At 47.5% G+C, this 23,608-nt stretch overlaps 1 protein-coding gene across 11 annotated transcripts in view; it reads right to left on the bottom strand.

Annotated features, from left to right (window-relative positions):
• Positions 1–23,608, bottom strand: part of DCTN1 (dynactin subunit 1) — a 110,348-nt gene that overhangs the window by 3,657 nt on the left and 83,083 nt on the right. For 8 of the 11 annotated variants that reach the window (XM_060779482.2, XM_060779481.2, XM_060779479.2 and 5 more), the window contains 17 exons: positions 23,268–23,459; positions 22,828–22,944; positions 22,591–22,743; positions 21,127–21,287; positions 20,843–21,011; positions 18,383–18,451; positions 16,537–16,599; positions 16,271–16,420; positions 16,013–16,174; positions 12,441–12,572; positions 10,153–10,281; positions 9,753–9,895; positions 8,450–8,616; positions 6,200–6,214; positions 4,110–4,243; positions 458–647; positions 292–368 (listed from right to left, as the gene is read on the bottom strand). In XM_060779482.2, coding sequence (XP_060635465.2) covers positions 292–368; positions 458–647; positions 4,110–4,243; positions 6,200–6,214; positions 8,450–8,616; positions 9,753–9,895; positions 10,153–10,281; positions 12,441–12,572; positions 16,013–16,174; positions 16,271–16,420; positions 16,537–16,599; positions 18,383–18,451; positions 20,843–21,011; positions 21,127–21,287; positions 22,591–22,743; positions 22,828–22,944; positions 23,268–23,459 — 2,223 coding nt within the window. The remainder of the gene's footprint in view (positions 1–291; positions 369–457; positions 648–4,109; positions 4,244–6,199; positions 6,215–8,449; positions 8,617–9,752; positions 9,896–10,152; positions 10,282–12,440; positions 12,573–16,012; positions 16,175–16,270; positions 16,421–16,536; positions 16,600–18,382; positions 18,452–20,842; positions 21,012–21,126; positions 21,288–22,590; positions 22,744–22,827; positions 22,945–23,267; positions 23,460–23,608) is intronic. The other 3 variants (XM_060779475.2, XM_067468467.1, XM_060779483.2) reach the window with 1 other exon arrangement.

Here is a 23,608-nt window from a genome sequence, read left to right as displayed (position 1 = left end):
GGAGAATACCATGGATAGCAGGAGGAGGAAAGTCACAGCCCTTTTGGTAAACATGCATAGGAATGTGGAGGAGGAATCTCTCAGCCTAATCCTATCTCCAGTCTAGGTACTCATTGAGGTCTGGAGACTTGATGACACAAGAGACTTGGGCAGTCCAGGGATGAAACCCAACAGTTCTCACGATATCTTCTTCCCACATGGCAGGCTACAATCCTCACCAGTTGCCGCCTCCCTCTCCATTTTCTTGCAACCTAGAGGAGCTGCCAGTACTCAGAGGCATCCAATGATTACCTTCAGTTTATCGATGGTTTCACTCAGGGATTTCAGGCGGGCCGTTTGCTCCAGGAGCTGAGCCGCTGGGCTGGCAGCTGCAGGGAGGAAGGAAGGACAGTCAGGGATGGAAGGGAAGGCGGCAAAGTTGTCCTACGCCTCCTGTCCGGCCCAACATGAAGCTCACCCGTCCTCTGCCGCGTGATGTCCACCACCTTGGCGTTGGCGCTCATCTGGTAGAGGGCCTCCAGCATCTGGCTGGTCTTGCGGTAGAGCGAGCTGGAGACCACCTCCTCTCCTTGCCTGTCCTTGGGGAGGGAGAGCTTGGGCACGCGCAGAGGGGTCAGCGACGCCAACTCCCTCCTCATCTGAGCTCCCTGAGAGGGAAGGAAGCGGGAAGAAGCACACTGAACCCAGCTGTGATGCTGCACAGACCCTAAGAGCCCACCCTGCAGCTGCAAAGGCAGATTCACTGAGCCCATTCTCTTGCTTGTCTCAAACAAGGTGCTGTCGCAGCTCAGGATAGATTCACCTTGCTCAGAACACCACACCAAGGCTGAAGGTTTTGTAGTTTATTGAAGAAAAACAAAGTCTTTAACATAAAGAGAATGTTTCAAAAGTTCAAAAGCAGAGTCTTAAATGCAAAGGCAAAGTTCCCAAAGTTCAATAACAAACCACATGAAGGCATGGATCCAACATGGATCCAAAAGGCATGGATCCAACAAGATTCCATGGCAGCATGACAGAGTCCCAAGAAGCCAAGAACAAGACTGTGACGATGTGTAAATTTTATTCCTTTGGTTATGTGTAATTTAAACAGTAGTTTAGGGATGGTAAGTATGGAGGATTATGTTTTGTTGGAGATGGTGACTTGGCGTTAGCTGAGTTGCCATAGCAACAGGGGCGGAGCCAACTGCCTCTTCAGGAGGCAGCTGTTTTAAAAAGTCAGTCAGTAAGCCGGTGAGCTACTGAGAGGACTGAGTCTCTGGGTGGAGATTCAGGGAATGTGTCTGTAGCCGGTGTGCTATAGGAAAGACTGAATCTCAGGGTGGGGATTCAGGGAAGCAATTGGTGACCAAAGTGGTTGCAGAGAAGGACCCGGTAGTGAGAGAGCTACAGGGGGTTGTTGATTCTAAATTAAGAATCAAGGTTTGGCTGGGTTTAAGCCTGCTGTGCCTGCTGTGAAACGTTTTGAAGTCTGTGCCTGAGATTACTCATGAAACCTTTCTAATGTAACCATCAAGATTTGTGCCTCTTGTGAAGAAACAGTTAAACAATAAACATGTTATACTCCTGTTAAAATAAACTTGTTATTGTTTTCCTCAAGCCTTGCCTGAAACAGTTTCCCCTAAGTTGAACAGCCTGCAATAGTGAAGTTAACCAGAGACAATAAACGCTACGCTATCCACTGAATAAAACCTTCTGTCATTAACAGTTCCTTTATAAAATAGCTCCTAGGCTGATATTGATCGTTGCCCGGCTTCCCTCACAGATTAGGTGGCAGTGGGTGTTTTACCACTCGCACCTTCACATTTGGTGGCATTCGGTGGCATTAAAACGGTCTTCTTTACAAAGACGAAGTCCCAAGAAGCCAAGAGCACTGCCCATAAGCCAAGGCAATTCAAAGAAGTTGCATTGACAAAGAGTTGACTTCAAACAGCCCGTTTAATATACTTTCCCAGCATGAACGCATTCCGTTGACCTCTAACCTCCCTCTTGTTAGCAAGTCTCGCACTGCGACGAACCCTGAATTGCAAGGGATCCTCCCTGTCTAAATCTGCAGAGCCCTCAAGGTCGGATCGCTTGTTAGCCTGAGAATCGGCAGGCTGAGAGCTCGCCTCCTCCACCTGCACCTGGGAAGTTTCTCTAAGATCAGAAACAACTTCCAAAACATCCCTTGCCATGGGAAAATGAAACTCCTCATCTTTTGCATCAACATTGTCTGTATCAACAACAGGAACACGTTCAGGAATCTGAAACCCATCATCTTCTTCCTGAGGCTCCAGCTGAGCCACAACAGGTGCAGGAAGGGTGTGTGATGCAACTGTTACGCAATCACGTGAGTTTAGGTTAACACCACCCAAGCAGAAGGTCAATTCTCAGTCTTGGTCTGTGGAACAGGCTGACACCTCCCTCTTGACTATACCAGGTTTGAAATGCTTACAAGAAGGCGCAGGCTCACAGCTTGGGAGTGATCCTGGATTCATCGCTGAGCCTGGAAACCCAGGTCTCAGCGGTGGAAAGGGATGCTTTTGCACAGTTAAAACTTGCACGCCAGCTGTGTCCGTATCTTGGGAGGTTGGACTTGGCCAAGTTGGTCCATGCTCTGGTTACATCCCGTATAGATTACTGCAATGCACTCTACGTGGGGTTGCCTTTGAAGACTGCTCAGAAGCTCCAGCTAGTCCAACACTCTGCAGCCTGGTTGCTCATGGGAGCAGGGTACAGAGAGCGCACAACTCCCTTCTACACCAGCTGCACTGGCTGCCTATTAGCTTCTGAGCTCAAGGTGCTCTTACTGCCTTAGAGCAAGAATAGGGCTCCACAGCCACATACGGACCCACAAGGAAATCCATAATGGAAGACCATCTTACTCGTCCAACGAGGGATTGCCTAGTAAGTAAGTAAGCTCTTACTGCCTATTACAATCAAAGTGCATTCTGAATTCCACTAAGGATGGAATTGTACCAAACTTGACAAGGATGAACCATATGACAAGGATGGAATTGAACCAAACTTGACACGCAGAAATCCCATGACCAAAAGAAAATAACTGGGTGGGTATTTTTGGGCATTGACCTTAAGTTTGGGAGTTGTAGTTCACCTACTTCCAGAGATCACTGTGGACTCAAACAATGATGGATCTGGACCAAACTCTACACGAATACTCCATATGCCCAAAAGTGGACACTGATGGAGTTTGGGGGAATTAGAATCTTGATATTTGGGAGTTGTAGTTGCTGGGATTTATAGTTCACCTACAATCACAGCATTCTGAACCCCACCAACGATAGAACTGGGTCAAACCTCCCACACAGAACCCCCATGAGGGCCACAGCAACGCATGGCAGGGGGCGGGTAGTGTTCTAAATAAATAAGTAAATAAGTGGGTTGTAGGTTTTTTCGGGCTATATGGCCATGTTCTAGAGGCATTCTCTCCTGACGTTTCGCCTGCATCTATGGCAAGCATCCTCAGAGGTAATGAGGTCTGTTGGAACTAGGGGAAAAGGGTTTATATATCTGTGGAATGGCCAGGGTGAGACAAAGGACTCTTGTCTGCTGGAGCTAGGTGTGAATGTTTCAACTGATCACCTTGATTAGCATTTGATTGCCTGGCAGTGCCTGGAGCAAACTTTTGTTGAGAGGTGATTAGATGTCCTTGCTTGTTTCCTCTCTGTTGTTTTGCCGTTGTAATTTTAGAATTTTTTAATACTGGTAGCCAGATTTTGTTCATTTTCACTTCTGCAAGAGTCTACTGTGTACCATGCAGCTGTGGAGAAGTCTACATAGGGACCCCCAAACGCAGCAGCGTTGCCCAAACACGAATCAAGGAACATGAAAGGCACTGAAACATTCACACCTAGCTCCAGCAGACAAGAGTTCTTTGTCCCACCCTGGTCATTCCACAGATATATAAACCCTTTTTCCTAGTTCCAACAGACCTCACTACGTCTGAGGATGCTTGCCATAGATGCAGGCAAAACGTCAGGAGAGGATGCCTCTAGAACATGGCCATATAGCCCAAAAAAACCTACAACAACCCAGTGATTCCAGCCATGAAAGCCTTCGACAATAAATCTAAGTAAATAAGACTCCTGGGGCCTCACTCCACCCCTCACCTTGAGGCGGTTGTTCTCATTCTTGAGGTGCTTGATGGAGAGCTGCATGGCATCAATTTGCTGGAGCAGGAGCGGGGAGTCCTTGACCTGGACTGGACCAGAGCCCCCCATCATCATCTGGCCGGCCCCTAAGCCTGCAAAGGAAGTCAGGATATCAAATGAGAATGTTCCTGAAGATGCTCGGAGCCAAAGCAGGCAACCATCATGTGTCCACACAGGAGCAGCTGGGCTCACTTTTGACTTGGCAGGTCCCCCACCGATTGCCAGTCACGGGGAACTCTGCCCACCCATGAAAGGGCATGCCAATCACAAAAACAAGACAAGACAAGAGGGAAAGGGAACTCACACACTCAAGCAGAGACAGAAACCACATTGGCGGTTGCTTCATGCAAAGAAGGGCAGGACAAAACAATGGGCTTCTAGTCATGCTGTGGAACTGTCCCAGCATGCACCAAGGGGAGATAGAGAGCTTGGGGACACTGACCAAAAAGTAGGCAACTGCAATGGCCCCCTCCCCACCTTTTCTCCCCTCTCAAATTCTTCTCTAGGGCTCTCTTCCTACAACCAGAGTCTGGGATGGTGGGGGAAAGGGGTGGCCTATTCCTAGAGCCTCCATCCTTTGACTTTCCCAAAGAGCAGAGGGGTGCCCCCCCCCCCCCCCAAAGTGGCTGGACTGACTCCAGTATAGGAGTGCAGCCTGCGATGGCCTCTTTGCCTCAGGCTTCTGAGGAGAATTATCATGAGTTTGTAGAGGTTCCAATGTCTGAGTTAAACGATCAGGTTTCTGCTGACCCTCAGGGGTTTGTGTATAGAGATGATGGTCAAGAGAGTACAATTAGCCATAGTGAACATGAGGATTCTGGGATAGCTGGTTCTCAAGGCAAAGATGCTTCGGTGCAGGCAGAAAAAAAAGAGGCCGAGGAAAAGGTCGAACAGTCAAGGGCAAATAGTGATAGTAAAAGGAATGTACTAGTTGGCAAAGCGAGGGAGGTCAAGCTTTGAATGAAAAGGCCAGATTTATCAGGATTGCCACCTGGAATTAGGGAGGAGGTGCTCTGCAAGACTGAGAGAAAAGAGGGGTCAGGGAGAGGTTTCCCTATGGAAACGGAATGCTTTTGCTATGGCTTTCTGAATAAATATAGGGCCTGTGAATCTATAATCTTCAGTGAGTCTAACGTTTGGTTTTCATGTTTGGTTTCCTGTAAAGAGACCCTAGGCAGGTCTCCATGTCATCTCACCACCAAACCCCCAAGATTGAGAGAAAAGAGGGGTCAGGGAGAGGTTTCCCAAGGGAAACGGAATGCTTTTGCTATGGCTTTCTGAATAAATATAGGGCCTGTGAATCTATAGTCTTCAGTGAGCCTAACGTTTGGTTTTCATGTTTGGTTTCCTCTAAAGAGACCCTAGGCAGGTCTCTGCGTCATCCCACCACCAAACCCCCAAGATTGAGAGAAAAGAAGAGTCAGGGAGAGGTTTCCCAAGGGAAACGGAATGCTTTTGCTATGGCTTTCTGAATAAATATAGGGCCTGTGAATCTATAGTGAGTCTAACGTTTGGTTTTCATGTTTGGTTTTCATGTTTCAGTCGCCTCTGGCTGAGAAAGGTGGTAAATAAATACATAAATAAATAGGCAAGCCTCTCCTATGGGGCCTCCCTGACCACCAGCTCCCTTCTCCTCTAAAGAGACCCTAGGCAGGTCTCTGCATCATCCCACCACCAAACCCCCCAAGATTGAGAGAAAAGAGGGGTCAGGGAGAGGTTTCCCAAGGGAAACGGAATGCTTTTGCTATGGCTTTCTGAATAAATATAGGGCCTGTGAATCTATAGTCTTCAGTGAGTCTAACGTTTGGTTTTCATGTTTGGTTTTCATGTATCAGTCGCCTCTGACTGAGAAAGGCAGCATACAAATGCAGTAAATAAATAAATAGGCAAGCCTCTCCTGTGGGGCCTCCCTGACCACCAGCTCCCTTCTCCTCTAAAGGGACTCCTAGACAGGGGGTCCGCCTCATCCCACCACCAATCCCCACACACAAAGTCCCCCCTGCAAGGCCCATCCACAGACAGCTAAGGGGCGGCACATGCTACGGTACCTCTTTGCTGCTCCTCTGCACGGGGCGCGTGGAAGAGAGGAGAAGAAGGGGCAGAGTTAGAGGAAGGCAGAGCACATAGAAAACGAGGAGGGAAAAGACAGCGCCAGGAGCAAGTTCGCTTGGGATCTGTGCTGCAGGTGCCCTTAGGTTGCCCAAGGGTCAGCCCCATTCCTGAGAACTAGACAGTCAGCCCCACGTGATGACAACAGGGGGGCACAGTCGTTTCTTGGACAACCTGGATGACCATTTATGGGGGGTACTTTGATTGTGTTTTTCCTGCATAGCAGAGGGTTGGACTGGATGGCCCATGTGATCTCTTCCAACTCAGTGACTCTGTTAGCGGTAGGTATGTGAGGTACATAGCAGTTTCTTGACCATCTTCTAGATCAAGAATGGGCAAACATTCTAACTTGGGGGCTGAATGGGAGACCAGAGCAGGGTGGGTAGGCTGTGAGGAAGGGGGTTCTCCTCAAGTCCCCTCCCTGTACTTTCCTCCCCTTCCTCTTCTCTTTCAGAGGCAGAAAGCGAAGGAAAGATGGGAGACGTTTGGATCCCAAAAGGGTTGGTCTTGGTCAGGATGAGATGGTGGATGGGAGAGAAAAGTGTATCAATTACACCCCGTATTGCCCACTCCTGATATAGAATCCTAGAGCTAGAAGAGACCCCAAGGGACATCCAGTCCAACCCCCTGCCATGCAAAAAGGCACAAGCAAAGCACTCCCAATAGACAGTTTCTGCAGAAAAGCCTCCAGAAAAGGAGACTCCACCACATTCCAAGGCAGCCTAGGCCACTCTCTAATAGCTCTTACTCTCAGGAAGTTCTTCCTAATTGTTTCAGTTGAATCTCTTGCCCTGCCATTTGAACCCATTGCCCCCTTGTGCTCTGGTCTCTGGAGCAGCAACAAGTCACCCTCCCTCCCCTCCTCCTCAATGAGACTCCCTTTGAAATCTTGAAACATGGTTCTCATGTTCCCTCCCTACCTTAGAATCATAGAATCAAAGAGTTGGAAGAGACCTCATGGGCCATCCAGTCCAACCCCATTCTGCCAAGAAGCAGGAATATTGCATTCAAATCACCCCTGACAGATGGCCATCCAGCCCCTGTTTCAAAGCTTCCAAAGAAGGAGCCTCCACCACACTCCGGGGCAGAGAGTTCCACTGCTGAACGGCTCTCTCTCACAGTCAGGAAGTTCTTCCTCATGTTCAGATGGAATCTCCTCTCTTGTAGCTTGAAGCCATTCTTCCATTGCGTCCTAATCTCCAAGGAAGCAGAAAACAAGCTTGCTCCCTCCTCCTCCCTGTGGCTTCCTCTCACATATTTATACATGGCTATCATATCTCCTCTCAGCCTTCTCTTCTTCAGGCTAAACATGCCCAGCTCCTTAAGCCGCTCCTCATAGGGCTTGTTCTTCAGACCCTTGATCATTCCATTTCTCTCTTCTCCCAGCCAAACATCCCCAGGAGGAAAGGAGGAAGGAGAAAGAGACAGAAGGAAGGAAGGAAGAGAGGGAGGGAGGGAGGGAAAGAAGGATGGAAGGAAGAAGGGTGGAAGGAAATGGAGGGAGGGAGAAAAGAGAGATGGAAGGAAGAACAAAAGGGAAGGAAGGAAGGAAGAATGAAAGGGTGGAAGGGAAGGGAAGAAGGGAGGGAAGGAGGAAGGAAATAGATAAGGAAGGAAGGATAGGATGGTGAGGGAGAGGAGGGCTTGAGAAAAGAGCCCAAGGGGTCACATCTGGCCCCCGTGCCTGGGTTTGCCCATACCCGCTATAGAATGAATGAAGCGCCCACTTACATGAAGCGGCCACTTACGCACACCCTCCCTGCTTGTCTGGTTTGTTGTTGTTAAATATATATATATATATATATATATATATATATATATATATATTCATGCTTTATCTCTCCTGTAGGAGACTCAAAGCAGCTTAACATAAGAACATTGGTATAGAATTTAAAATATACCAATATGCAAACATTAAAACAGGGTTAAATATGAACAGTATCAAAAAAATCCCAGTTAAAAACCATTAAAAATATGCAAAGTTTAAAAACCATTCCCCTGGCTGTACTGCAGTTCAGCTTTTCTGGAATATAGGCGTGGGGAGTGTTCCCTAGATGGTTTCCTTCAGCTCGTAGCACCCATGGACAGGGCACGGCCTTGGCATTTGCTCCCCTGGTCAAATATTTGTCTCCTGCCCTAAACCTGAGGCTTCCCCCGCCACACCCTTCACGGCCACAATGAGGAATCACCTGCCGTGATGCCAGAGATAACAGAGGCGATGCCGGAGGGAGGGGCGCCACGCAGGCCTTCAATGGTGCGCTTGGACTGGTTGCTGAGGCGCTGCTTCAGTTCCAACTTCTCCGACTCCAGCTGGTCAATGTCCGCTTGCAGGGCATCCATGGTCTCCTCAAACTCTCTGAAGGAGGAAAGGACACATGGCGTTAGAGGGGGCACAAAAGGCCACTTGAGCCCAGCTGACAGACTGTTGGGCAAGTGGGCTTATTTAACAAAAGACCCTTCCCATGAATGTACAGCAGAGTAACTTATTAGCAGCAGCGTGAGCCAGGACCAGTAGCCCAAAGTGATAGAAAGAACAAAAACACAGAGACCAATGTGATCTCTTCCATAGGAGGCTTCTCTTAGTAGTAAAATAATATGGTTGCACTATTTACCAGAACAAGGTTTCCATAACGCAAATCAAGTTCTTTACACTTCCTTCTTTGCTTCCACACTGGGCTTCTTTCTCATGCAGATAAACAGCTTCGCTCTCACAGAGACTCTTCTCACACCGAATTTTCATTCAGTAGCATTTCACACACAGCAACCTTCACACTGGAGCTTCACACACAATGGTCTTCAACCTGGGACTTCTCTCACTGAAGCTTCTCTCACCAGGGCTACTCATACTGAGGCCTACCTCACACTGAGGGCTCTCTAAGACCAGGGGTCCTCAAACCAAGGCCCGAGGGCCGGATACGGCCCTCCAAGGTCATTTACCTGGCCCTTGCTCAGGGTCAACCTTAGTTTTTTCTAAGATCTACAGAGACACTCGCTGGAACATCTCAGCAAGCAAGAGTCCAAAAGTGGCAGGCTCAAACCCAGAGCCTCAATCAATGGCTGATCCCAAATGAGAGACTCCCCCCTGAGCACACAGAAGACTGGGCGACTTGGAAGGCGCTGAACAGACTGCGCTCTGGCACCACGAGATGCAGAGCCAACCTCAAGAAATGGGGCCACAAAGTGGAATCCACGACATGTGAGTGCGGAGAAGAGCAAACCACTGACCACCTGCTGCAATGCACCCTGAGCCCTGCCACATGCACAAGGGAGGACCTCTTTGCAGCAACACCAGAGGCACTCCCAAGTGGCCACATACTGGTCAAAGGAATTTAATCAACTACCAAACCTGCAAATTTTGTTCTTTGTCTGTTTGCTTGTTTTGTTCTGTTAGAAATGTAATACAATTGACTGGTTGCCCCTGATACGATAAGTAAATATCAAGAGTCCGTCTGCCGTCTCCCATAGAGCCCAACCACCAGCTCCCCCTCTTACTTCTCTTTCTTCTTGAGCAGAGATTGGGTCTCGTCCAACTTGGTCTGGATCTTCTCCACCCGGTCATCTGCGTCCTTGGAGGCGCTGTCCAGCTTCTTCTCCAGCAGGCTGAGGCGCACATTGGCTTCGCTCAGCTCCTCCCCCTGGGCAGCAGAAAGGAGGGAAGAAGGGAGATCCAAAGCTCTATAAGGCCTCCAAAGGGGGGAAAGCAGCACCGCTACCATTGACCCCCAACCCAAATACCCCTGCTGATGCTCGCATCACTGAGGAGCCCAGCAGCAAGACAGAAGCTGCATATTCCACTAAACCTTATTCCAAGGGCCCACCTGCCATGGACATCTGCACAAACCATTCCATATCTGGGGTAGTGTAGGAAAAACAGGAGGGACAAGCCCCTGACCTTGATTTTGAGGGACTTCTTGAGCTCCTTGATGACCGTCTCCCGGTCCTCCAGCTTCAGCCCCAGGCCCTCTGCATCGGTGATCTCTGCCCGCAAGGCAGCCGCGCGCAGGTCCACTGGGGGAGAGGGCTGCAAGGGCAACAGGGCAACTCAGGGTCAAGGAAACACACCCAGGCACTTCATCGCACCCCGTCCTGTTGTGGCACTCACTCATACTATTATTTACTATTTATTTACCTCATTTCTCGACCCCGGAGGGGACTCAAGGCGGCTTACAAAGCTGGCAGATATTTAATGCCGCACAGATAAACAATCAAACACATCTCATCAAAATACAAAACGATCTAAACGTATATTCAATTAAAATATTTATTTATTTATTTGCGACATTTATATGCCGCCCTTCTCACCTCGAAAGGGACTCGAAAGCGGTTTACAAGGTATATATACAGACAACATATTATTAGCATAGTACAATATCAGTTTTAAATACTGCAATATTGTAATATATCAATTATACTGTAGTATTATTGGTTTTTGTTTTTGTTTTTTGGTCGTATCAGGAGCAACTTGAGAAACTGCAAGTAGCTTCTGGTGTGAGAGAATTGGCCGTCTGCAAGGACGTTGCCCAGGGGACGCCCGAATGAATTGATGTTTTTTATCATCCTTGTGGGAGGCTTCTCTCATGTCCCCGCATGAGGAGCTGGAGCTGATAGAGGGAGCTCATCCGCCTCTCCCCGGATTCGAACCTGTGACCTGTCAGTCTTCAGTCCTGCCAGTACAGGGGTTTAACCCACTGCGCCACCGAGGGCTCCGTGTAGTATTATTAGTATTTTTATTATTTATTTATTTCTGTTACTTATACCCCGCCCTTCTCACCCCCGAGGGGGGACTACATGTAATACAAATATTAATTATAATATCATATTATTTTTAACAAGGTGACGCTATGAATTTATATTTTATTGATATGTTTAATTTTTATTATATGTTATGATTTGAGTTGTACTTTTGATATTGTAAGCATTGAATTTTAACCTGTTAACAGACTTGAATCGCCTACGGGCTGAGAAAGTCGGTATACAAATGCACCGGGATTGTGGCGCAGCTGGCTGAGTGTCAGTTGCATTAACATCACTCTGACCAAAAGGTCACGAGTTCGAAGCCAGCCCGGGTTGGAGTGGGTTTCCAACCAATTGTGTAGCCTGTTGTTGACCTTTGCAACCCGAAAGACAGTTGCATCTGTCAAGTAGGAAAATTAGGTACCACCTTAAAGTGTGGGGAGGCTAAATTAACTAATTTGTGAGGCCATAAAAAAACACTCCAGCAAAAGCATGCGGGGAATGCGGAAGTACTTCATCAGTGTCGCAGATGGACGATGAAAGCGACAGCTCCCCTGGCGGCCAGAAAAAGTTAAATAGCCTCTGTCTATGTCTGTATATGTTGTATGTCAAAATTGGCATTGAATGTTTGCCATATATGTGTACACTGTAATCCGCCCTGAGTCCCCTGCGGGGTGAGAAAGGCGGAATAGAAAAACTGTAAGTAAGTAAGTAAGTAAGTAAATAATAAACTATTATTAGTAGTATTATATTGCATTACATTATAATATTATAAATATTATATGCATATACAATATAAAAGGTAGTCCCCTGACATTAAGTCCAGTCATGTCTGACTCTGGGGTGTGGTGCTCATCTCAATTTCTAAGCCGAAGAGCCGGCGTTGTCCGTAGACACCTCCAAGGTCATGTGGCCAGCATGACTGCATGGAGCGCCGTTACCTTCCCGCCGGAGCGGTACCTATTGATCTACTCACATTTGCATGTTTTCGAACTGCTAGGTTGGCAGAAGCTAGGGCTGACAGCGGAAGCTCACGCCGCTCCCCGGAATCGAACCTGCAACCTTTCAATCAACAAGCTCAGGAGCTCAGTGCTTTAACCCACTGCGCCACCGGGGGCTCCTATATACAATATATTATGTATTATATTACATTATATTATTAGAATAGAACAGGAGACAAGGTGGAACTGTCCACTGCCCACCCCTCTTCACTCCGGCCCAGAGTGTCAGTTGAGACATATCAATCATTGCAGAACAAGAGAGGAGGACCAAGAAAGTGGCACGAATCAGAGTGCTCACTCTCGTTGGTGCACAAACAAGCACCCACAGGTGTCCCCGTCCTCCCCACTCACTTGGCCAAGGAGGAGTGTGGGGCTTGCTACAAGGCTCCCTGTCCGCCTTGGCCCAAGGCAGTTGCTGACAAGTGAGAGAAGCCCTTTGCCTCACCTTGGTCTGGGGCTTGTCAGCGTCGTATTCGCCCTCCTGCATAGCGGTGGCCATCTTGTTCATGGTAGCAATCAAGATGTTGCAGGACTGGCGCAAACACTCGTGGGGGTTGATGCCCTGTGCACCATAGATCTGAGAGGGAACAGGGAGGGTTAATAATAATAATAATAATAATAATAATAATAATAATAATAACAATAATAACACTTTATTTGTACCCCACAACCATCTCCGCAAGGGACACGGTGCGGCTTACATGAGGCCGAGCCCAAACACAACAATACAAGCAATAATTGCAACAACACAAGCAATTAAAAACATAAACAATAAAATACACAAAATTATCACGACAACGCACAATTAAAAATAGTGGGGAAGGCCCCATGATTCAGTCCCCTCTGCTACACACCAACACCTATGGGGCAAACTCAAGACAGCTGTGAACTAGGACCACTTGGGCCAGCTGTGAACCCTGCTCCATCCATCCTTGTACTGGTTGCGTCTGAAGGCGGAACTGTAACCTGTTAATCCAGCCTCCATCTTCTAGCCCAGTGCTTCTTAAGCAATCTTATAGGAGGAACTGGCCGTATCTATGCTTCATCTATACTGATGATTGTGCCATTACTGCTCAAGCAGGGAGCTTTGAGATGGTGGAACAGAAGCTCTCCGAAGTTCTAGGCGCCCTTACTGCCTATTACAGGGAAAACCAGCTGATCCCTAATCCATCTTAAACACAGACATGTGCCTTTCACCTCAAGAACAGAGAAGCAACCCGAGCTCTGAGGATCACCTGGGAAGGAATTCCACTGGAGCATTGCAGCACACCCACATACCTGGGAGTCACTCTGGACCGTGCTCTGACCTACAAGAAGCATTGCCTGAACATCAAGCAAAAAGTGGGCGCTAGAAACAATATCATACGAAAGCTGACTGGCATAACCTGGGGATCACAACCAGACAAAGTGAAGACATCTGTTGTGTCTCAGAATAAGATTCACCTTGCTCTCTACAACAACCCAGCCACAGTTGTGAGATATATAGTTTATTATGAGGTTTCCAAACAAAAGGCAGTTCATAAGCAGTGAAAAGATCAATAATACAGATTATAATCCAATATAATCCATATTGCCAAAGCAGGAGACTTGAAGCACAGGTTCAGTATAAAGTCCATGAAATAACATGAAGGAAGTCCATGAAATAGCATGAGGCAGCCTTCCCCAAGGCCAGTAGCCGGAGCCAGCCATAAAGCAACGTTGGAACTGACACCCAAAAATCCCCAGAGCAGAGCATATATTCACTAAACATCAAAACAATCAGCTTTCCCACCACACTGATGATCTCAACACTTGGCCGCAATCCATGGGCTCCGTCTCAACACCTGGGCACCTTGACCCTGGTTCTCAGCGTCTGTCTTATCATCTGCATTCCTTTCCTGTGAGAACTGCGGCCTCTCTACAGATACAGGCTGTGACTGAGAAAACTGAAAGCCAACATCATCAGCTGCACTCTCTGCACTCTCACTCTCATCCCCATCATGCTGTTGTTGTTGAACCACAACACTATCTGCCCTTGCGCTATGCTACTCTGCTGCTGAGTACATATGCCCAGTGTGGAACACATCCTACCACGCTACAACAGTGGATGTGGCTCTTAATGAGACATGCCGCACTATCACGGGGTGTCTGTGCCCTACACCACTGGAGAAATTACACTGTTTACATTGCGCCACCTGACATCCGCTGGGAAGTAGCAGCCAATAGTGAAAGGACCAAGGCAGTGACTTCTCCAGCTCATCCACTGTTTGGGTATCAGCCAGCACGTCAATGACTTAAATCACGAAATAGCTTTTTAAGATATACAGAGACATTCCCTGGAACACCTCAGCAAGCGAGAGTCCAAAAGTGGCAGGTTCAAACCCAGAACCTCAACCAATGGCTGATACCAAATGAGAGACTCCCCCCTGGGCACACAGAAGACGGGGCGACTTGGAATGCGCTGAACAGACTGTGCTTGGGCACCACGAGATGCAGAGCCAACCTCATGAAATGGGGCCACAAAGTGGAATCCACGACATGCGAGTGTGGAGAAGAGCAAACCACTGACGACTTGATGCAATGCACCCTGAGCCCTGCCACATGCACAAGGGAGGACCTTCTTGCGGCAACACCAGAGGCACTCCAAGTGGCCAGATACTGGTCAAAGGACATTTAATCAACTACCAAGCTTGCAAACTCTGTGTCTTTTGTATGTTTGTTTGTTTGTTTGTTCTGTCAAAAATGTAATACAACTGTTCGGTTGCCTGACACGATAAATAAAATAAATAAACCTGCTAACCCGGCCCCCATCTTCTAGCCCAGTGCGTCTTAAGCAACCTTACAGGAGGAACTGGCAATATCCCATATCTGTTTCTCTTTCTTTCTCTGGAAACTCCACTGGGACCAGTTGTTGGTGGCCAGAGGCACCAGTCCAGAAACCACTGTCTTGCTTACAGTTCCTGGACCAAATGTTCATCACCAGGGGATACCAACCACCAAAGAGGAAACTGGAAAGGAGGACAGCAACTGCCAATGTTCCCAGGTGAAGCAGGGGCTTCCAAACCACTGACCACCTGCTGCAATGCAACCTGAGCCCTGCTACATGCACCATGGAGGACCTTCTTGCAGCAACACCAGAAGCACTCCAAGTGGCCAGATACTGGTCAAAGGACATTTAATCAACTACCAAGTTTGCAAACTCTTGTGTCTTTTGTATGTTTGTTTGTTTGTTTGTTATGTCAAAAATGTAATACAACTGTTCGGTTGCCTGACACGATAAATAAAATAAATAAACCTGCTAACCCCATCTTCTAGCCCAGTGCTTCTTAAGCAACCTTACAGGAGGAACTGGCAATATCCCATATTTGTTTCTCTTTCTTTCTCTGGAAACTCCACAGGGACCAGTTGTTGGTGGCCAGAGGCACCAGTCCAGAAACCACTGTCTTGCTTACAGTTCCTGGACCAAATGTTCATCACCAGGGGATACCAACCACCAAAGAGGAAACTGGAAAGGAGGACAGCAACTGCCAATGTTCCCAGGTGAAGCAGGGGCTTCCAAACCACTGACCACCTGCTGCAATGCAACCTGAGCCCTGCTACATGCACCATGGAGGACCTTCTTGCAGCAACACCAGAAGCACTCCAAGTGGCCAGATACTGGTCAAAGGACATTTAATCAACTACCAAGTTTGCAAACTCTTGTGTCTTTTGTATGTTTGTTTGTTTGTTTGTTATGTCAAAAATGTAATACAACTGTTCGGTTGCCTGACACGATAAATAAAATAAATAAACCTGCTAACCCCATCTTCTAGCCCAGTGCTTCTTAAGCAACCTTACAGGAGGAACTGGCAATATCCCATATTTGTTTCTCTTTCTTTCTCTGGAAACTCCACAGGGACCAGTTGTTGGTGGCCAGAGGCACCAGTCCAGAAACCACTGTGTTGCTTAGCCCTGCCTCTGAGTTCCTGGACCAAAGAGGAGACTGGAAAGGAGGACAGCAACTGCCAATGTTCCCAGGTGAAGCAAGGGCTTCCTTACCTGCTCGCTGGCCTTGAAAGCCAGATCTTCCAGTTTCACGGCCTGCAACCCCTCGTTCTCCGTCAGGGGGGCAATCATCTGCGCCCCGGCAGCCGCCACTTCCTGCAGCACAGCCACCACCCAGGTCAGGTGCTTGCGGCAGTCCAGCAGGGTGTCTGAGACCTGGAAGGTCAGGGGAGCAAATGGCAGGTGTCAGCAGGAGGGGAGGTTCCTTGCCAGAGGAGGGGGAGACTGGGGCCCCCATCTTAGATGACGTACTTGCTGTCCAAAGCCAAGTGCGGCAGGAATGCCAGGAGCATCGGTGCCCGGCATACGGCGCCTGATCTTCTTGCAGAACTGCCGGATGTCGCTGCAGGAGGTCTCCAGGTCCTTCAGGAGAATGGCCAAGTCGGAAGCCTCCTGCCCAATCTGCCAGCACAGAAGGCAAAATCAGCAAGGCTTCGCTTGGGGTCTCAGCTGCCTGGAACGACCTCCCAACGGGGGCCGTTGTGCTCTTTGTCATCCCACCTGCTCACGGGGCTTACCTGCAGGAAGGAGCGCAGCCTGCCCACTTCCACGCTCATGCAGTCCAAGGCACTCTGGGTGAACTGCAACACAAGCACACACCTTGTCATTTGGTGCAAACTGGCATCAGTAGGTGCCTAGGCCATCACCTCACCTGGCTCCTGTATTTTTGCCTTCTGATTGATTGGGGGAAACCCAGGTCAGCCTATGGCAGTGTTTCTCAACCTGGGGGTCGGGACCCCTGCAGGGGGGCACGAGGGGGGTGTCAGAGGGGTCACCAAAGACCACCAGGAAACACAGTATTTTCTGTTGGTCATGGTGGTTCTACATGGGAAGTTTGGCCCAATTCTATCATTGGTGGGGTTCAGAATGCTCTTTGATTGTAGGTGAACTATAAATCCCAGCAACTACAACTCCCAAATGTCAAGGTCTATTTTCCCCAAACCCCACCAGTGTTTACATTTGGGCATATTGAGAATTTGTGCCTTTGATTGTAGGTGAACAATAAATCTCAGCACTTACAGCTCTCAAATGTCAAGGTCTATTTTCCCCAAACCCCACCAGTGTTTACATTTGGGAATATTGAGAATTCGTGCCTTTGCTTGTAGGTGAACTATAAATCCCAGCAACTACAACTCCCAAATGTCAAGGTCTATTTTCCCCAAACCCCACCAGTGTTTACATTTGGGCATATTGAGAATTCGTGCCTTTGATTGACCAATAGAAAATACTGTATTTTCTGGTGGTCTTTGGTGACCCCTCTGACACCCCCTGGCAACCCCTCCAGGGATGAGAAACACTGCACTAGACCAAATTTGGCACCAATACTCGATATGCCCACATTTGAATACTGTTGGGCTTGGGGGGATTGATTTTGTCATTTGGGAGTTGTAGTTGCTGGGATTTATAGTTCACCTACAATCAAAGAGCATTCTGAACTCCACTAGGGATGTAATTGAACCAAACTTGGCACACAGAAATCCCATGACCAAAAGAAAATACCTGGATGGGTTTGGTGGGCATTGACCTTACGTTTTGGAGTTGTAGTTCACTGTAGAGCACTGTGAACTCAAACAATGATGGATTTGGACCAAACTTGGCACAGATACTCAATATGCCCAAATGTGGAGTTTGGGGAACATAGACCTTGACATTTGGGAGTTGTAAGTGCTGGGATTTATAGTTCACCTACAAGCAAAGGCACGAATTCTCAATATGCCCAAATGTAAACACTGGTGGGGTTTGGGGAACACAGACCTTGACATTTGGGAGTTGTAGGTGCTGGGATTTATAGTTCACCTATAATCAAAGAGCATTCTGAACCCTACCAACGATTGAATTGGTCCAGATCCAGCATTGTTTGAGTCCACAGTGCTCTCTGGATGTAGGTGAACTACAACTCCCAAAACTCAAGGTCAATGCCCACCAAACCCTTCCAGTATTTTCTGTTGGTCACGGGATTTCTGTGTGCCGTTAATTCAATTCCATCCTTAGTGGAGTTCAGAATGCTCTTTGATTGTAGGTGAACTATAAATCCCAGTAACTACAATTCCCAAATGACAAAATCAATTCCCCCAAGCCCAACAGTATTCAAATGTGGGCATATCGAGTATTGGTGCCACATTTGGGAAAATACGTCCTGCAGGTCAGATATTTACATTATGATTCACAACAGTAGCAAAGTTATGAAGTAGCAACTAAAATAATGTTATGGTTGGGGGTCACCACCACATGAGGAACTGTATTAAGGGGTCGCGGCATTAGGAAGGTGGAGAAACACTGGCCTATGGCAATTCAATCCCCGGGAATCAGCCTGCATCCTACAGATGCAGGTCTCCCAGCACCCTTGGCAAAACAACCACTCACCTTGATGTGGTCAGCCAGCTGCATCGTGCAGTCCTCAGCTTGGTCCGCCAAATGGATGCTATACAGGTGCTGGAAAGGGAGAGAGCATGCTGAAGGGACACACGTGGCTAGCTTTTGCCCATGAGCCAAGAGAACTCCAGAGGTGGAGCTGCTCACACAGGTAATTTCCAGGCAGCTTTCCTGTCTGTTGGTCCTTTGCTCAGGATCATGTGCAGGCGGCCATAGAAAACAAAACCCTCATAGGAAGCCTAGTTTGGGGGCCACTTTGAGAACCAGGTTTAGAAAGACTACAAGAACTGGTAAACTGCCCTGACTCTGCAAAACTACCTGGAGGAAGTGTTGGGAGTTCAGCCTGTGATTGTGTTTCAGAATCAGGGTGCTTTGGATGTGGGAAGTCATAAAAATAATATAGTAATATAATAAATAAACTTTATTCGTACCCCGCTACCATCTGCCCAAGGGACTCGGTGCAGCTTACATGAGGCCAAGCCCAAAATAATAATAATAATAATAATAATAATAATAATAATAATAATAATAATAATAGTAATAATAATAATAAACCTTTATTTATACCCCGCTACCATCTCCCGCAGGATTCGGTGCGGCTTACAAGAGGCCGAGCCCAAATACAACAACAATAAAACACAACGATAACAATACAGCAGTAAATAACTCAAAGCCAAACAATAACAATAATATCATGATGCATTTAAAAACCTGTGGCAGGGCCAAATGTAATGATTAAAAATTTAAAAAATGCTGGGCTTGTCCAAGTGAAATAGGATGGATATTTTAGGGATAGGTGGGTGTGCAGACAATCCTAAATCTCTCGTAAAGTGCATTTGGGACATATTGCTTGGGATCCCTTATTCTGGGAAAGCACACAGGAACATCCACGTTTTCAAGCTTCTTCTAAAGACTGCCAGCGTTGGGGCATGCCTGATGTCCTTGGGGAGGGAGTTCCAGAGTCGAGAGGTCGCTACCGAGAAGGCCCTGTCCCTCGTTCCCACCAATCGCGCTTGCGATGCAGGTGGGATCGTGAGCAGGGCCTCTCCAGATGAACGAAGAGATCGTGGGGGTTCGTATACGGAAATGCGGTCACACAGGTAGATGGGTCCCAAACCCAAAATACATCAAACAAAACATCAATAAACACAACATCAATAAACAATCAATAAAATACAAATCATATAAATCACGTAAACAAAAAACAATCAATAGTGACATAAACAATTTGAAAAAATGGCCGGGCCAAATGTAATAGATTAAAATTGAAAATATGCTGACGTGAACAAGGTAAAAATAACTAGGATAGGATTTTTCGGAGAGAAATGAGGGAGCATAGTCCATCCTAAGTCATGCCAATGAATGTCAAGATGGCAATGATTTGGTCAATGATACTGATGCAGAGAAGGACCAGGAGACCCCTGTGCAAAGTGTAGTTTCTCATGAGAATGTTCCTGAAGGGTGTGAGGATGATGGTGTGCTCCCTGAATTGCTACCAGAGGGTTCTCAGGATTTTGGGGCTTGAAAACAACTCAGCACCTGCAGAAGTTAATGAGCAAATAGATAGACTGCAGGAGATTAGTCAAAACAGACAAGCCGAACAGTAGCGATGGCGTTCTGTCAAGCTCCGACAGATAAAGATAAGGGAATCTCAATTAAAGCGAAACCAATTTCTGAGTGCTTGGGATAGCTTAACGAGGGGATAAAAGTTCCAAGAATGGGAAATATAGTCAGATGAAGCATCGTTTAGAATCAAGTGTAGTTAAAATAGTTATAACAGTTGTAATAATATAATACTACTACTATTTTATATTAAATGTAATATTACGAATAATATTACTGTATAATGTTACAGTACAATGTAATATAAAATATTAATATTGTGCTATGGAAGTAATATAATATATTGTATTTACTTTTTACTTGTAAGCTGCTCTGAATCCCCTTCAGGGTGAGAAGGGCGGCATATAAATGTCATAAATAAATAAAATAGTTCGTGTCCTTGTTTCATGGAAGCCTTGCTGGGAAGATTCTTGTATAAATATTTCTTGTTTCATGGCTTGGATTCTTGGATTGTATGAATGCCTATTCATGCCTTGGATTAATGTTTCCTGGTTTTCTGAATTATATTATTAGAGAAGTGTGGACTTTGCTTTCATGGACTTTGCTGAACTTTATCCTGGACTACTTTTGCTCCTGCTTATCTTCTTACCTAATTGAATTTACCTATTCCTTTAAAGTGCTTTTTACTTTGCTGTTTTTTCAAAAAAAAATATCTTCAATAAAAGGATTGTTTCCCAATCAACGGTGTGGTGTTTACAGTCAGAGGGCTTTTCCTGTCCTGGAGTGCAACAGGAAGCATAATTTTCATGACCATCCCTTGAGTGCGAGAACATGGGAGGCCATCAGGTAGCCAATGTTTGGGGAGCCCCACCCCACCCTTCCCCTCACCTGATAGTACTTGATCGCTTTGGTCAAGGGCTCCACGTTGACCGTCTCGTCCAGCTGGTCCTTGTGCAGCAGCTCAATCAGGAAGTCCAGGGAGCGCTCGTGCACACTCATCTCTGGGTACAACATCCCCACTTTCTTGTAGACCTCCACACTGCACTTGTTCAAGGCCCTGTGAGTGGCGGGAAGCAGAAAGGGAGGAAGCACAAGCCATGAGGCGAGGCCCAGAACCCCCCTAAGGCTCTTTTGCAGGGTCAGCCCCACAGCTCATCCCCAGGGGCACTCACTGTTCGTATTTGTGTAGCGTTGCTTGCAGAAGACTGAGGGAATACACCAATCCGGCGGCAAAGCTCAGTTGCTCCCCTGGAGCCCCGCGGAGGCCGGTTCGCTCTGCACAGTTCTCGTTGAGATCAAACTTCTCTTGGGCCTGCTTGCTGATCAGCTCAGCCTGTAAACAGAGAACAAATGGCTGTCAGAGAAGAATCCCACCCCTCCCCGCCTCAACACTTAAGCTACTGCTTGAAAGCAGGCCCTGGCTGGGCAGCAAATTCCACACCAAGGTAGGGGTGCCAGGGGACTGCAGACCCACTTCCAATGTCTTCCTATACTCATTTTGACTCCTGCACAATACTTGGTTGGTTTAATCCACAATTCCCAAATGTCAAGGCCTATTCTCCCCAAACTCCACCAGTGTTTGCATTTGAGCATATTGACTATCATTCCAAGTTTGGTCCAGATCCATCATTGTTTGAGTCCACAGAGTTCTCTCGACGTAGGTGTACTACAGATCCCAAACTGAAGGTCAATGCACAACAAACCTTTCCAGTATTTTCTATTGGTCATGGGAGTTCTGTGTGCCAAGTTTGACCCAATTCCATGGTTGGTGGGGTTCGGAATGCTCTTTGATTGGAGGTGAACTATAAATCCCAGCAACTACAACTCCCAAATGGCAAAATCAATCCCTGCAACTCCACCAGTATTCAGATTTGAGCGTATCCGGTATTTGTGCCAAATTTGGTCCAGTGAATGAAAATCCATCCTTCATTGCAGATATTTACATGACAATTCATGAAAACGACAGTTATGAAGCAGCAACGAAAATAAGGTTCTGGTTGGGGGTCACTACAACATGGGGAACTGTTTTAAGGGGTCACGGCATTACAAAGGTTGAGAAACACGGCCTAATGAGCAGCAGTCCTTTTCTACATAGAATTAATGTCTTGGTTGCTTTTGTTTTTATACTACGATTTGTTGATTTGTGTCTTGGAGGGGCAGGGACAGGTATGTGTTGTGTTGATTGTTGATTATTACTACTATGTATATAGTATTTTTGTTGTAAGCTGCCCCGAGTCCCTTTTGGGAGAGGGGGCGGGATACAAATAAAGATGATGCTGATGCTGATGATGATTATTATTATTATTTTATTTTGGGATACAAATTATTATTATTATTATTATTATTATTATTATTATTATTATTATTATTATTTTGTGTTGTAGAGTATGACTTTTTCTACATCACTCCTGATCTGAAACCATAATAAAATTCATTCACTCACTTCTTCTATGGCCAATGCCACTTCTGGTGGTGCTGAACCAACATTGCCAGTGAGGAACCAACAAGACCAGTTGCTTCACGGTTCCATGAGCAAACAGGGAGGTTTGTGCACCCAGACAGACACGGTGGTTTTTGCACTATTTGTAGCCTGGACACAATAGAGCCCTCCTTCCCTTCACCCTTGATCCACTCACCTTGCAAATCAGCCGCGGGATGAGAAGGAGCACCAGGAGGCAGTCGTGGTCCCCGCCATGGCGCAGGAAACTGTCGGGCATGAAAGAGGTGAGGAGGGAGACGTGCCGGTTGGCCTGCTGGACCTCCATCTGGCGCAGCTCCATTTCGATAGCCTGCAGCGGATGATGAGGTTGATCAGAGAGGGGTTAGGAGAGGAAGCAGGGCTTGCCTCCATGGCCAGCTCCACAGAGCCATACCTTCGCGTGAGCTTTTGTCTCGGCAAACTTGATCTTGAAGTCGAACATTTCTGGGGGTGGCTGCTGCTGCTTCTCTGCTGAGGCCTCCTGCTGGCTCATCAGCTCCCGGTTGACGTCCTAGAAGGCAGAGAAGAAGCCTCAAGCACTCCAAAAGCTAACAGTGACCACCAAAGGAGAGGAGAGCAGTGGTTCAAGGGGAAGAAGGAGAAGAGAGGCACAGCCACACCTGCAGGCCACTGTGCCAGAACCTCTGCATGAGCATGACACGCTCCTGCCCCACATGGATCTTCAAGCAACAGGCATACCTGTCCCTGTCCTCCAAGCTTGTTTTCCTGGGAGAGCCAATGGCCAAGCATTTTCTGAACTAAGCTCTTTTGGCAGGACTAGGTGCCCTAGAGCCCCAACCAGAGGAGGCCCACCTGCTTAGAGGTACTCTGTACCTGCAAGTGTGCGGTCAGCTCTCGATACTTCTTGATGGTTTGCTGGTAGTCGGCCACCGTCTCTTGGGCCGCCTCCACCCGCTTCTCCGCCTCACGGACCCGAGCCGTTGCCATGTCCAGTTGCTCCCGCAGCTCCAGTTCCGTCTCCCGGGCATTTTCCTGCAGCTCGTCATTCATCTCGTTCATGGCTTCCTGGAAGCAGCAGAAGGAAAGAGACCTCCAGAAACAGGTGGGAGGGAAGAGCAGGTGTGTGATGCCTGGGATCACTGGGAGTGGTTACATGGATCAGGAGAACATCCAGCCAGCTCTCCTGGGAACACACCAGGCCCTCAGGACCCCTT

Source organism: Anolis sagrei, chromosome 5 (genome assembly GCF_037176765.1).
Source record: "Anolis sagrei isolate rAnoSag1 chromosome 5, rAnoSag1.mat, whole genome shotgun sequence".
In the NCBI taxonomy this organism is placed as follows: Eukaryota; Metazoa; Chordata; class Lepidosauria; order Squamata; family Dactyloidae; genus Anolis; species Anolis sagrei.
Note: the sequence above shows the minus strand (reverse complement) of the source record. Positions and strands in the feature narration are given on the sequence as shown.